This window comes from Chiloscyllium plagiosum, unplaced genomic scaffold, assembly GCF_037043375.1.
Source record: "Chiloscyllium plagiosum isolate Xiang-an unplaced genomic scaffold, Cpla_swu_hap1 HiC_scaffold_36, whole genome shotgun sequence".
In the NCBI taxonomy this organism is placed as follows: Eukaryota; Metazoa; Chordata; class Chondrichthyes; order Orectolobiformes; family Hemiscylliidae; genus Chiloscyllium; species Chiloscyllium plagiosum.
In genome coordinates, this window is record NW_028270174.1 from 12,599,229 (window position 1) to 12,614,746 (window position 15,518).

A 15,518-nucleotide genomic window follows, 5' to 3' on the forward strand; every position below is an offset into this window, starting at 1 on the left:
TTATACTCTTTTGATTGTTAAAAGAATGAAAATAATTTACACACTTTCATGTCTTGCTGTTGAACACATGTGTATTTTTATACCAGTTATTCAGCTAATAATTATCTTTCACAATTGAATCTCAAAATCACCTTGGAGGAGCAAATTACTGCAGATTGCTGGAATCTGTATTGAAAACAAAAAATGCCGTGGGTCAGGCAGCACCTGTGGAGAGGGAGCAAGCTAATGTTGCGAGTGTAGATGATTCTTCATCAGGTCTGCCATTTAGACTCGTAACGTTAGCTTGCTCTCTCTCTGTGGACGCTGCCTGACCTGTTGTGATTTCTAGCAATTTTTGTCGTTACTAAAAATCACCTTATTGTACTTCACATAAATCTAAGACAATTAACTCTAACATGTTCACAGAGCAGGTTACTGCCATCTTACCTTCTAATGCCTTTCATTGTCCAAAGTTAATGGGGTTAAAGGATCTACAACACTTCAGGCTGGTTTCACTGACACCTTTCACAGAATCTTGCAAGTTGAGGATAATTTGAAAATATTGGTGTGTTCAGGCCTTTATCCTCTCTCAAGCATTCACCCAAGAGGGAATTTCAAGTTCTATTGGATTCTTTGCTGATACTTGTACTCTAAGGAGGCTCAGAGTTTTAATGAAACTAATCTTCTCCACTATCAGTCTGATGGTACAAACAATTTGCGCTTGTGTCTCCTGAGATCATATATAACTGCCTGAATATGCCTTGAATTTCAAGGCTGATATGTGTTCTGTGTCAAATAAAAACAACAGACACAGAAATATAAAAAAGTCATACTCTTCTTAAGATCATAAGGTTGCTTTCTCATGAGAGAGAGAGATTGGGGGAGTGGGAGAGAGAGAGAAAAGAGAGAGAGAGAAAAGAGAGAGAGAGACAAAGAGAAGGGGGGGAGAGAGAGAGAGAGAAAAGAGAGAGAGAGAAAAGAGAGAGAGAGAGAAAAGAGAGAGAGAGAGAAAAGAGAGAGAGAGGTGGGGAAGAGAGAGAGGGAGAGGAAGAGAAGGGGAAAGAAAGAGAGAAAGGGAAAGAGAGAGAGAAGGGATGAGAGAGAAAGGAGAGGGAGAAGTTGGGGGAGGGGGGGGTGGCTACTGGTGGAGGCTTAATCCAGGGGTTACCATGCCTCAGGTGAGAGGAGGGGTTGAGAAGGACAGTACTTCAAGGGAACCTCAGTCAGTGCAGGAATTGAGCCCACACTGTTGGCATCACACTGCATTGCAAACCAGCTATCCAGCCTATGGAGCCAACTAACTATAATAAGGAGGCAATGGTTCTAGTCAAATGTGTGCCTCAGACCTTCCCTGAAAACTAACATTGAATGAACAACAACTCAGAAACAAGTTCCATTTATATAATGCTGTTAAATGTTAAAAATCACACAACACCAGGTTATAATCCAACAGGTTTAATTGGAAGCACACTAGCTTTCGGAGCGACGCTCCTTCATCAGGTGGTTGTCAAGAGTGGCGCTCCGAAAGCTAGTGTGCTTCCAATTAAACCTGTTGGACTATAACCTGGTGTTGTGTGATTTTTAACTTTGTACACCCAGTTCAACACTGGGGCACCTCCAAATCATGACTGTTAAATGTTATAAGTCATTGCAAAATGCCCCACTGAGGACTATCAAAATTTTTTAACACCATGTCACATAAGATGATACTGGGAACTATGGGGTTGTATGGAGTTATTGAAATTGCCATACAGGTTGGGTGGTGAGAAATTAACTTGCCCTCTAGTTTCTGTTTAAAAGTCCCCTTTGAGACACGATTCAGGCTCCAGATCTCCAACTGTCACCCACATGCAAAATAATTAACCAATGCTGTGGTGTGATGACATTTAATAGACCATTTTATACATCAATAAAGTCCAATGAGCTGCAACTAGCTCAACGGCTAACATATAGGGAACTCATCATTAAAGAGCAACCAACACAACAAACATTACTGTCAACTCATGGTATGCAGTTGATACAAGACATAGCAACTTAAACAGGTTAAAAATGCTCCAGGTTTGAAATGACAATCCTAAGTTGTAATACAATATGTACTGACATTGGCCTTTCTACTAAATCATAATCTTGCTGGCCCTCAGGTGTGCAATAATAGCCTCGAAACTTAGGTGCAACATACAGGGTCATTCCTGTAATTTTAGGGTCAATAGTTTCCATTAAAATCCTGAACTGCAGTCAAATCTTTTACAATTATGTTTTTCATCTGTTCCCTTTTGGGACTGGCGATAAGCAGAGTGTAAACTCATAGCCCACCCGTTGCAGTCAGATAAAAAGCCCCTAATGCAGGACATATTTGAGGCTGTGCCTGAAAATCAGCTTTCAATATCTCGCTTACAACTCTATAAAACTTCTCGCTCAAATGGCCAACAATGGCATCTGCTCAACATCAAAGACAAAAGTCCTAAATGTACTACAGATGTGAAAGGGGGGTTACTGCACAAAGCGCTGAGTAGAGAAATTAAGTCTGAAACTCTGAACAGAGCACACCTTTCAATGATGAAGGGTCTTCATCCAGGGAAGATCTATGAAACACACTTTACAAACATTTCACAGAGAAATTTCATTTCATTTCACATAGTATCAAATAGGTTTTAAGTGACAGAGGATTAAACAAATCCAAAACTTACCACAAATTAAAAAGGATGGAACCACTTCCTTTGTAAGCACAGTGGGTGCACGGGAATAATTACAGCAGCATGCAGGATTCTTGTATTTAACATTATCTTGCGTTCAAAATGAACATTTATTTACCCAGAGGATGCTGACAGAGAGGAATCATTTAATTTGGATCAATTATCTTCTAGTGAAAGAATACTCTCAGCACAATAATTATTCTGAAAAAGCTGCTGACTGTACCCAAGACAGGCATCTTTCTCTGAAGACTTGAATCTAAAATGATGGAGAGAGAAATTTCATGCTGCAAACATTTACACAATTCCAACAGTTAGACTTTGAATGGAGGCATTTATACATTTTTCAAGGTCACAAAAGAGCTCTGAAAGACCTGCAATTTTATTAATAGCTAAATGGCAATTTGGTCTCAATAATAAAGGCCTCATGAAAGATTAGATTTTTAACTGTTATAAGATGCTCAGTGACTTAATATGGTTAAAGATGTTCTGCCCCTCTACTGCATTTGGTTGTCACGCTGAGCAGAGACAGATTAGAAAGCTTGGGGTGCAGACTGTGCAGGACACTCTGCAGCATTTGGACAAAATACCTCCGAATCCAGAACAGCCTCTGCCCCATCCCAAGCAACGCCAGTGATGTAACAGGCAACTTGACTACACCATGCCTGAGATTTTGGTGCCATCCACACCAAGGTTAGATTAGATTAGATGGGCCAACATGGATCTGATGCAAAACTGGCAGAGGTGCACCTGGTGAGATAGGAGTCCTGACCACAGACCAGAGTGAGGACCACTTGAACTTGTTAAATATGCCCTTTAAATGGGAGTTTCCTCAGGGACATGGCTCCTGCTCTGCCCTGGGAAACATTTGCCTAACTTTTTTCTATTGTATTAATTCCTTAAGCCACCAAATGGAATAGACGGCCATCATCTCCAAGTAGAAGAGACATTGGCACCATCAGTGGCAAATAGGCACAGCATGAGCATCCCTGCACCCACACCTACTAATGGCTTCACTTGGGATTCTTAGTTTCACGTCTTTTATTAGTCTCTTCTGGACCCAGATTAAGTTTCCAAGCTCTAAGAATCGGAGATTTCCCAAATTTGAAATAATTGATAAATTGTAGTAATATTGCTAATCCTCAATGTTGCATTCCTCTTAACAAACTTGCACTGATTACATTATGATTACTCATTTTTTTTAGTGTGGACATCTAAGCCTGGCTGAAGCATCAGGCAACAAGCAATTTTCCAGAGTTGCTTTTAATGCACAGAAGACAAAACTGCAATGAAAAATGCTCCCTAGGACAATGGTACATTCCATGAAAAGATAAAATGCTGCAATATTATTGAAAAGATTCACTGTATGTTTAATCAATTCTGGGTGTTTAATGTGCTCCATGTAACACTGTTGGCTTTAGGGAGCACATTGTGTTCCTATTTTATTAGTGTCCTTTCTCAATTACTCACTACAGAATCACAGAGGTATTCTATTCCTGGGGCAATACATCAAAAGGCTTTTTGTCCTTTAGGGGCAGTTATACTTGAATACTGCATCAGTCATCTTGTCAACTGGCTCATTTGGCAAGCAAGAAAAATTATTATTTTCGTTTGGGTTACAACAAACTGGCAGATTTTGTAATGACAACTAATTGTGAAACTCTCTAATACCCGATGGTTATACAAAGCCAAAGGGGAACAATCAATAGCATTCACTCCAAAAGGAGTTGGCTAATTTACCTGGCAACAGGTTTTCAAGACTTAGGCATAACAAAACTGGGCCTGAAGGATTCAGCTGAGTATTCAGAACTTATGGTCACATTACAAGCCAAGAGACGTAAGAGCCCGTCAAGTCTGCTCCACGCATCGAGATCATGGCTGCTCTGATAATCTTGAACTCTACTTTGTCTTTTCCCCATAACTCTTGATTCCCTTACTGATTAAATATCTATCTATGTCAGAGTCAAATGCAGAACAACCACAATTATTCGAACAAGACCGGGGTTTTTGGGGGTGGTGTGTGGAAGTATTTTGCTTAGATAACCGATCATTTGGGTAACTGATCTGATCATAAGCAAGTGGTAATTTCCGTGTGCCGCTCATCTGATCATGCCTCTGTTATCAGGCAATGCATGCCAATACTGAGCTGCTTAATGACATTTTTATGGGACCTTGAGATCTTGTTCGGATAATCCGAAATTTGGATAATTGATGTTTGGATAACTAAGGTTGTTCTATATACAGTACTTATTGACACAGCCACAACAGTTCTCTGGGTTAAAGAATTCTACAGATTCACTGTCTTCTGAGAGAAAAACAATCCTTCTAACATCTGTCTTAAATGTGCAACACCTTACACTGAGATAATGGCTTTTGGTCCTAGACTCTCACACAAGGGAAAATAACCTTTCCACATCTAGCCAGCGCCTATTGTAATGTAATACCAAGCCACGGATGATCAAATTTGTTAGAGTATGCAGAGGGGACTAGTAGAAATAACCATCTCAGTTAACACAGCTGATAATGGAGTGTGGAATAACTAGTTTGATCCTTACTTTGTACATTCATTTTATAGAATTATTTAGTTGCTTCTGATGCATCAGCAACACTTGTACTTCAGGACTGTTACTTACCAGCAAGAAACCTATATGCAAACATCTCAATGTATTTTGCTTGAATGATTACTGGTCAGGTACTAATGTGATATTTTCTTTCTCAAGTGCTGTGGGGCATGAAGCTACATTTTCTTTCAATCATTCCTTTGACACTGATTGCATAGAGAGAAAATCACCCTGCTTACTACATGTGTAACATTCTAAATGTGCTAATGAGTATAGCCAGTCAGATTGTCTGGAGGTTAATGAGGAAGCAGCTTATGATTCCATTAGAAATATAGACAAGGTGATATCCTGGTGAGATTTGGTTTTTCTGCACATTTGTGCTGAAGACACTTGTAATCTGGGCACAACTCAAGAGACCTGTTCATAAAATAATGAGAACTTACGTGCAAGTAAGGAACCTGTACAACTACAGCACTCTTCAAGCTTATAAGTTTCCTCTGCCCAAGCAAATTCCCACCCACAACATTGGTCATATCTCTGACTTTCATATACCTGAGTTTGAACAGGACCAATAGGGTTGATATCAAGGGGTGAGAGTCCTCCACATTGCAATTTTTTGGGCAGAGCAATTTTGTGCTTTTTTTATGGAAATCTTTTTTTGGACGCATTTTAAGAAAATAAATCCTCCTGTGACTTGCTCATTATTTTTAGTTTCATTCTCTGGCTGTAGGTATAAGCCACACAAAAACTGAAAAACCTCCCTGATTAAATGTTCCCACAACCTTGCACCTACTTGTGCGCATAATGATTCAGTGAGTTGAAGCTTAAGACTCAAATAAGCCACAGAGAATCAGAGGTCAGCATTTCTGCTGATGAGGGGTGACCTTATAGAGGTTTACAAAATCATGAGGGGCATGAATAAGGTAAATAGACAAAGTCTCTTCCCTGGGATCAGGGAGTCCAGAACTAGAAGGCATAGGTTTAGGGTGAGAGGGGAACCATATAAAAGAGACCTACGGGGCAACGTTTTCACACAGAGGGTGGTACGTGTATGGAACGAGCTGCCAGAGGAAGTGGTGGAGGCTGGTACAATTGCAACATTTAAGAGGCATTTGGATGGATATATGAATAGGAAGGGTTTGGAGGGATATGGGCCGGGTGCTGGCAGGTGGGACTAGATTGGGTTGGGATATCTGGTTGGCATGGACGGGTTGGACCGAAGGGTCTGTTTCCGTGCTGTACATCTCTATGACTCTATGACTATTTAAAGTTTGGGCATATTTTAATAAGCTTGGAGAAGACTTGTGGGCTTCACTTGACATCAGCAGAAACAGAATAACATTGGGGACATTTTAGGCTTGAACCTCTGTGGTTATGCTCAAAGACGAAATTCCAGGTCAAGAGATTTAAGGGTGGACAACAGTTGAAGGGCTAAGCTGTGTACAATTACTGCAACAGAGTTCAAGATTAACTAACCATAAAGTCAACGCTCCTCTGAAAGAAAGTGCAACTGCATTGCTCGCAGACATCTTAATAAGTAGATGCGCTACTTTGGCATCACGTACTGACTTTCCTTCAGTAATGCTTTGGGCCTGCAGCACCATTTTACAGTGAGCTCTATTTGCTGCTCATCCTCATTCTCTTATATTTTTTGCCTACAGGGTAAAACCAAAGTAAGAGGTGTCTGATCCGCTTTGCCTTAATCTTTCAATTGAAGTAGTTTTGAGATTCCAGCAAAATTGCTTTGAAACTTTTTCTTATTTCGGGCATGTTGTATTTCTAAGCAGATGGTTAAACTGTTTATGTTTTTGACTAAAAGTAGTCATTAAGATAAGGGATAATCCCTTTTCTTTGTACCTGAGGAAGTACAGGTCAACACTACTGCCCAGTTCCCACATACTGCATTCAGAATCCACCACAAAGCAATGCAAAAGGCACGTCAGTAAGTTTCCAGTATTTCTTCACACCCAGAGTCACTTTTTAAGACCAATTTCACAAACTGGTTTTTGGAACCAATCAACCTATTTGCTGTTAGTTTGGAGGGGATTGTTGGAGGAACTGCATCCTATCTATGCAGCCCTTGGAACGGGAAGGAAAAAGTGCCTGTGTCCATGTTCAAGTGCATTAAATCGCACCAAATCTCATTCGGATATCACTCTTATATTTGCTGACCTAGCCTGGCTCCTGGTCAAGCAATATCTCGATTTTGTTTGCAAGTCCTGCATTGGTTTTCTCTGTCTCTGTTATGTCCACCAGATGCACAATCCTTAGAGATATCAGAACTACTCTTGTAGATCTGGTCTTGATTTTCCCCAATTGTAAGTACTCCACCATTGGCAGCCATGTCTTCAGTGGTATGGGATAGTCACCCAACTCTTTTCAGTCTCTCCAACTTGCTTTCTTCCCTCTTTAATATTTACTTTTTTGATCAAACCCCAGGTGATCTGACCAAATATCCCTCCATGGCTTAGTGTCACATTGTTTTAAACAACCTTGTAGAGTGACTTGAGGCATGCTACTCTGTTAGGAAGGAAGGCGGGGTACAAAAATGCAGGAAATGGAGCAAGGATATAGAGATTGCACAATTACATGTGAAAAGTTGCATAAGTTGCTCCTACCCCATACAGTATTTTTTTGAAGATAGCTCATTAACCTGAAGCATTCATCCTATTTCTCTCTCCACAGCTGCTGTCTGACCTGCTGAGCATTTCTTCCTGTTTAGTGAACATTTATTCAAATGTTTAGACCATAAGATACAGCAGCAGAAGTGGGCAATTTAGCCCATCGACTTTACTCCATTACCAAATAAGATCATGGCTGATTTGATAATCCTCAACTCTACTCTCCAGTCTTTTCCCCATAACCTTTGATTTCTTTACTGATTAAATATCTATCTTAGCCCTGCACTTGCTTGATGATCCAGCCTCAACATCCCTCTGTGGTTAAAAAATAATTTCACAGATTCACTACCATAACAGAAGAAATTTCTCCTCATCTCTATTTTAAATGTGTGATCCCTTACTCGGAGGTTATGCCCTCTGGTCTTGGATTCTCCCACAAGGGAAAACAACATCTCCTCTATCCTCTACATTGTGTTCCCTGCCTAAAACATTTACCACGTCGAGTCCTTGAAGAATCTTGTGCAGTACAATAAGATGACAAGTTGAAATACAAGCTCATATTTTCTTAACATGTTAAAAATCCTATATTCTGTGCACACTTTCAGTAAACTTTTCCCAATATAATTTACCACAGAAACTGTTTATGTATCCACGCTATACTCCATCCAAATGGATTTGAGGAAAGGCAATGTTGTATTGAACACAGTACAGCGCAGCACAGGCCCTTCAGCCCTCGATGTTGCGCCAACCTGTGAAACCAGTCTGAAGCTCATCTAACCTATACTATTCCATTATCATCTGTATGTTTATCCAATAAGCATTTAAATGCCCTGAAATTTGGCGAGTCCACTACTGTTGCAGGTAAGGTGTTTCACGCCCCTACTTCTGACATCTGTCCTATATCTATCACCTCTCAATTTAAAGCTATGTCCCCTCATGCTAGCCATCACCATCTGAGGAAAAAGGCTCTCAATGTCCACCCTATCTAATCCTACTGGGAGGGGCAGAACAGGGAATAGGGCATTGAGACATGACCCAGAGCTTACCGACGATAATTGGGGGTTCCGAAAGAAGAATGGACGTGTCAGGGAGATGGCAGAAAAGGACGGGACTGCAAATAATATCATGGGAGGAATACACAAATTCCCATCTTGCTTCGAAGATGCCATCTTTAAACTTTATCCTGAATTATCTAAAGCAATTTGCAGGCAATTATTTTGGACCAGGCTTAAAGTAAGTTCCTGTAGCTGGAATTTTGGTTTCAATTCAGGTCAGAAGTGGAATGCTGCTGTTCAGAGAATTTGGGAAAATATGAGGTTCCAGTCCTCCTGGAGTTTCAGTTGAGCAGGAGGTCTTTATATTTTCTCTCTCCACGTTGCTGGAGCTGATTAAGTTGTTACCGACAAAGTCTTTGGTCCATGGTAACAAATTCAAATAATTTACACTCCACTGTATTCAACTAATGTATTTATAAACCTGAAGAAAACTACATCTGAGGCTACTGACAGAAGGTGTCATGCAGTGTATGCTGTTTCATTGCCAGATTGAAACAAAAAGGGTACAACTGTTTTCAGCAACAGTTCACAATAAAACAAAATAATCCTAGCTGGGAGGGGGTTTAAACCAGTGTTTATTAATCTATCTGCATTTCCTACCTCATTGAATTTAGCACACAATAAACACAGTCCATCCAGACACTGTCGGCCAGTTCCCCAGTCGAATTATTAAATGATCTGATAGTTTTTGGCTTTTCAACTCTACAGGGTCCATTCCAAGTGATAATCCTCCCCTGTGTGAAGAACTTCCTGATTATTGATTTGAACCTGTATCCCATTGGACTGCTGTAACAAATGTCGTACTATTCCTCATTAACTTTTCCATACCATTAACTCCCAAAATCTCTATTTAATATTATCAGCGAGATGGCCCCATTCCACGGTGAGAAACCTATCTGAACTCTCCTTCTTTGCACTTTCTCCCCCAACCCTCGCTTGTGTGTGGCTCTTGTTTCTTTGGGACCAGGATCAGACAAGGCAGTGCTCATGAGGCCACTTCATTAGAACCTTCTTCATAATTTAATTCTTTGTTGATAATAAGTTCACTTGCTTTGCATTCTGTAGCTCTGACTTATTTAATCCTGTTGCTGCAATTGCTGGATGAGTGTGAAGCAACATTCTGCCCAAGAATGTTGGTTTAGGACGCGCGCATGTGCGTGCGTGCGAGAGAGAGAGAGAGATTAGATTCTCTACAGTGTGGTAACAGGCCTTTCAGCCTAACCGGTCCACACCGACCCTCCGAAATGCAACCCACCCACACCCATTTCCCTCTGACTGATGCACCTAACACTATGGGCCATTTAGCATGGCCAATTCACCTGGGACCCTAGCGCTGTGAGGCAGCAGTGCTAACCACTGTGCCGCTCAGACATACGAGCGCGTATGTCCGTGTGAAACTTAAATGTACATATACTATACATAAATATACAACATATTTTAATAGAAGCAGCACATTAATATCAACGTACGAGAAATGTTGAAAGGAACAGTTCTTGTGCCTATCAATGCTGGACATTGTGGGATTCTACCACATTGACTTGCATGAATGAGTGCAACTGCTAGGAAATCTGTACAGTTTGCACAAGTTTTAACAATCATGATTTCAGTTCTCTACCCACATGCAGATTCTGCTGTCCCCTTTTTACTAGTAATACTGCTGACAGATGCTGGGGAAGAAACTTGTCACAATTGTTTGACTAACAAACAAAAGAAAACAGACACAGTCAGTAATTGATGCAAACAACATTGTGATTTACACAGCTCTGACACTGAGTGATGCAAACACTCATCAGTGGCAGCATTAGGTCAAAGTTTAACATGTGCTAGCATTTCATGGTGGAGGGTCAACCAGCAGATCTGTAACCTCAGGTCATCAGTATTTTGTCACGGCTATTAGGGCTATATTCCTTCCCTCAGATGGGGACAGTAGTGCTGGTCAGATTCCTTGTGTTAAAAAGAAGTGCAATTTACTGGGATAATGTTAGACTATTAAACTATTGCAACTGTAAGTACAATACTGAAACAAAGATGTTTGAAATATTTCACTAGCCTTTGTCAACGTAGGACAATAAGAAGTCTTCATTATTATATTGTGAAGTCAGCATTGTCTTTTGACACTGCCAATTCTACACCACAGAAAATGCCATTAGATGTTTGCAAGTGTTTTGAAATTGGGTTATTTAATATTCAATAATGGGCAGCACAGTGGCACAGTGGTTAGTACTGCTGCCTCACAACGCCAGGGACCCATATTCGATTCCAGCCTTGGGCAACTGCCTGTGTGCAGTTTGCACATTCTCCCCGTGTCTGCGTGGGTTTCCTCTGGGTGCTCTAATTTCCTCCCACAGTCCAAAGATGTGCAGGTTAGGTGAATTGGTCATACTAAATTGTCCAGAGTGTTCTCCACAATCACCTGACGAAGGAGCAGCACTCCGAAAGCTAGTGCTTCCAAATAAACCTGCTGGAGTATAACCTGGAGTTGTGTGATTTTTAACTTAGTTGGGAAGGGCATATAGTTCAGCAGATGTTGCCGTACCTGAATCTCGTCACCTTCTTGCCTTTGCTGGAATTAAACTCTGGAAGGCAGGAAGACCCATCAACCTCCCTGTTCTGGTGCCATTCAGGCCTTTAAGTGGCCAATTCAAGCCCATTTAGGATCTCATCCCAACACGGGTATGGGAGTAGCTGTCAACAGGCCTGTCACCTTGCCCCAATGCCTGTTTCAAGGTCTGGACATTGAGAGGGTTGTGATTGGTGTGGATGCAAAAACCCTGTAGCAGCACTAGAAGGAGAGCAGAATAGTTTTCCTAGTCCAGGACAACGTTGATCCTTTTAACCACCAGGCCTGCCCCCCATCCCCCTGCTGACCCCCTGATAGTTCTTCCAATATCACTGGTACTGCTAAGCTGCCAGCCTCTAATTCACTAGCAGCTCTGAACAGGTGAGACCTCCACCCACTGGTGTCTTGTTTCCAGGTTAAGGCTGACAAGACACTTTGCTGCTGCCCGGCTGGCTTGCGGCTTGGTGGGCAGTCCCGGATAGAGGCAACCTGCAATTCTTGCTGGCAGGCAAGATCCCAAAACCTCAACAATATTTCGCCCATTATCTATGGCTATTGTCTAATAACTTTCAGCTCACATTAGGCAGATTGTTGAAAATAAAGTTCACCTCATCGCACAAAGCTGAAATTCCCAAATTTACCCAGCAACCAGTAATTTATTGAAAAACGTTTTAGTTTAAAGATGGGACTATTTGGCTTTTCTTTCTGAATATGACAATTGTCCATCAGTAACTGCAGCTATCGTTCAGAACTAGGAAGCAGGAGTATAGTTTCTAGTCAGGCATATCTGTTTGGAATTCCAAAGCTTCAGCCTTTAGTAACCTGCAGTTAGGCACACATGCAAAGTGCTACTCTCCCAGCAGTTAATATATGTGATTGGATAGAAGTGGTAGGAAATCTCTGTACTATTTATCATTTGAATTAATCACAGATAAAATGTAAAAAATATTTCCTGTGCACTTTTTCTTGACACAATCCACTTGAAGATTGAGAAATGATAATTAAAAAGCACTGGGTTGTGCCATCAGTCAGCTAAAAGTGCCTGATGGCCAGGGAATGACTTCTGAAACACAGTGACTACTACCATGGAGCTAAATGCTGTAATCAATTTTTAGGCACAGTAAGATCCCAGAAAAAGGCGATGAGAGAAAATGGGCAAGTGATCCACTGTTTATGTAAATGCTGGCTCAAGGGATCAAAGTTGTCCTGGATTATGAAAATTATTTTGCTTTTCATCAGGTACTGCTATAGGGTTTTTGCATCCACAAAAATCATTGGTTGCTGGTTTAGATTGTGCCTCTGACCTTGTAGCACTGCTAGAGGTACTGTATTGAAATGTTAGTCATGGAGTTATGCCCATTGCAAATCTTGCACATTATGTTTGCTCATGTAATTGGATTAAATGAGGTGGGAAGATGGTGGTATAGTGGTAACTTCACTAGACAAATAATCCAGAGACTCAGATTGCAGGTTAATGCTCTCGGACTTGGGCTCAGGTCTCACCACTGGAGCTAGTGAAATTTAATTCAGTTCATAAGTCCTGAATTGAAAGCTATTTTTATGATAGTGCCCATGAAATTTTGATTGTCATAAAATTAATGTGGTTCGCTCATATTCTTCAGAGAAGCAAATTTGTTGTCCTTACCTGGTGTAATCTACATGTGACTGCAGACCCACAGCAAAGTGTCTGACCCTTAACTGCTCTCTGAAATGACCTGGTCAGCTACTCAGGTCAAAGACAGTTTGGGATGGACAACAAATGTTGGCCCTTGCTAAGACTCCTACATCCCAGGAAAAGGAAAAAAAACATGCTCAGTTTGTGCTTCTGGCTCCCAACATATGAGTCTTCCACAGTCAGAACCCAAAAAACTATTATGCTAGCAACATTCACCAATGCTACATCTTCATAGCCACTGTCCTGTGCAACCTAGAAAATTTACTTTGGAGTTGCTGATGGCCTTTTGAGTCTCGAATGTAAGCCGCTTGTAGGAACTGCAATGGACCTCGTGCAAGACAAAAACACTGCACCTCCTCAGTGAGTCTCAGATAACTCCTTGGGAGGGTCAGGCAGAGCACTGACTCCAGATGTACACCATAATGTTAGCACTGACATGAGGTGCAGCAGCAAAGCTTTATTCTAGGGGTCACTAATGTTAATAATGAGATCCTTAAGTTACTTCCCAGAGTATAATTAATTTAAATGACTGTGCTTGAGATTCCATTCGGTTTTCATTCTACTACATGACACATTTAAATTGGATCAAAAGCATTTTCTGCTGCTTCTTTATGGGAGTAAGAATGTATGCATTGGGAAAACGTATTTGAGTTGAAGGGTTAATGATTCCAGGAAACTGCAGGTGCCCCATTCAGGATGTTAAGGTGGTAAGCTCATTAATCATTCACACAGGGCTCCCTATACCACATGTTATTGTCATTATCCCATCAGGATCCAAACTCTTTCGAGTGCCTCAGTTTCAGCTTCGATACTGAGGTAATCACCTGTTTGTTTTCTTGTTCGAAGTCAATTTGGTTTTGTAAATCTTCCCTTCAGCAAGGATTTTTAAAAACTGCAGCTAAAGCGTAGGCACAGCAACAGTGGTGGTTCAGCAGGATCTTTTTGAATGACACAGGATAGTAACTTACATCAGCTGCGTTCCTGACGATGTTCCCCACAATGACAACAACGCGCCCCTTAAAACTCTGCAGCAAGCTGGTGGAGGCACACTGGATCAGCTCACCATCCAGGCTGAAGGCAGAACTGTATGGAATGTTAATGCTACCACTGATGTGGCCACGAGTGAATCTGGTACAAGTGCAGTCAAGGAAAAAAGCATCAGGGGTAAAGAAAATAAAGAAATATTATTTGAAACATTTACATTCCTTTTAGCTAAGTGAATTCACAATAGAATTCTGAGTATACAGCCTTGAGAAACTGTATGTTTGACACCGATAACAATTCATCTCATAAACTGCATGTTTACCATGGTGTAACCTCTTTGCACCTGAAAGTTTACTCTTGGCATTGACTCTCTATTAGTAATCCACGGGAGACTGATTAATTTTTGAAATCACTTTGTAACTTCAGCAAATGCCTCACAAGATCATAAGTGATCCAGCTGCAAGTAGTGTCTTGATAGCCACATAATAGAAAAAAAATTTAAGGGCATGCTAAAACAAAACCCAAAAGAAATGCAGATGCTGGAAATCAGAAACAGAACTTGCTGGAAAAACACAGCATGCTTGCCAGCTTCTGTGAGGAAAATCAGAACTAACATATTGGGTCCAATGCCTGCTCTTCAGGACAAGATCTGCTCAGACCTGCTGAGTTGAACAAAGAACATACTTTTAAACAAAAACTGAAACTGCTGGAAAAACTCAGTAGGTCTGAGCAGATCTTGTTCTGAAGAATAGGCATTAGACCCAAAATGTTAATACTGATTTCTCTTCACAGATGCTGCCAAACCTGCTGTGTTTTTCCAACAATTTGTTTTTGTTTAAAGGTACATTCTTTATTCAATAAATATTGCTATATTTTTTCATCGTATAGGAGATATTTAAACACTATTTTGATTACAATCCATGAGGAGAAAGTGAGGTCTGCAGATGCTGGAGATCAGAGCTGGAAATGTGTTGCTGGAAAAGCGCAGCAGGTCAGGCAGCATCCAGGGAACAGGAGAATCGACGTTTCGGGCATAAGCCCTTCTTCAGGAAGGGCTTCCTGAAGAAGGGCTTATGCCCGAAACGTCGATTCTCCTGTTCCCTGGATGCTGCCTGACCTGTTGCGCTTTTCCAGCAACACATTTCCAGCGCTGATTAAAATCCATGTTAATCCATATTGTGAAATGTCTGTTAATTTGTTCATTTGCAAATATTAAGAACAAAGTTTAGTGAGGTGTGAGTAAATGTAATCCTTGAATCAATAGGCTATGGCTGTCTTACTTTACCGTGTTGTTCTGGCACTGGGTATTAAAGATATTTTACATTCGACCAGTTCAGAGATGGTTCTTACATGATTCTGGAGCAGGTGGGACTTGAACCTGGGCCTTCTGCCT

At 41.0% G+C, this 15,518-nt stretch overlaps 1 protein-coding gene across 2 annotated transcripts in view; it reads right to left on the reverse strand.

Annotated features, from left to right (window-relative positions):
• Positions 1-15,518, reverse strand: part of tbck (TBC1 domain containing kinase) — a 202,672-nt gene that overhangs the window by 11,959 nt on the left and 175,195 nt on the right. For both annotated transcript variants that reach the window (XM_043674337.2, XM_043674336.2), the window contains exon 25: positions 14,110-14,269. In XM_043674337.2, the coding sequence (XP_043530272.2) occupies positions 14,110-14,269 (160 nt within the window). The remainder of the gene's footprint in view (positions 1-14,109; positions 14,270-15,518) is intronic.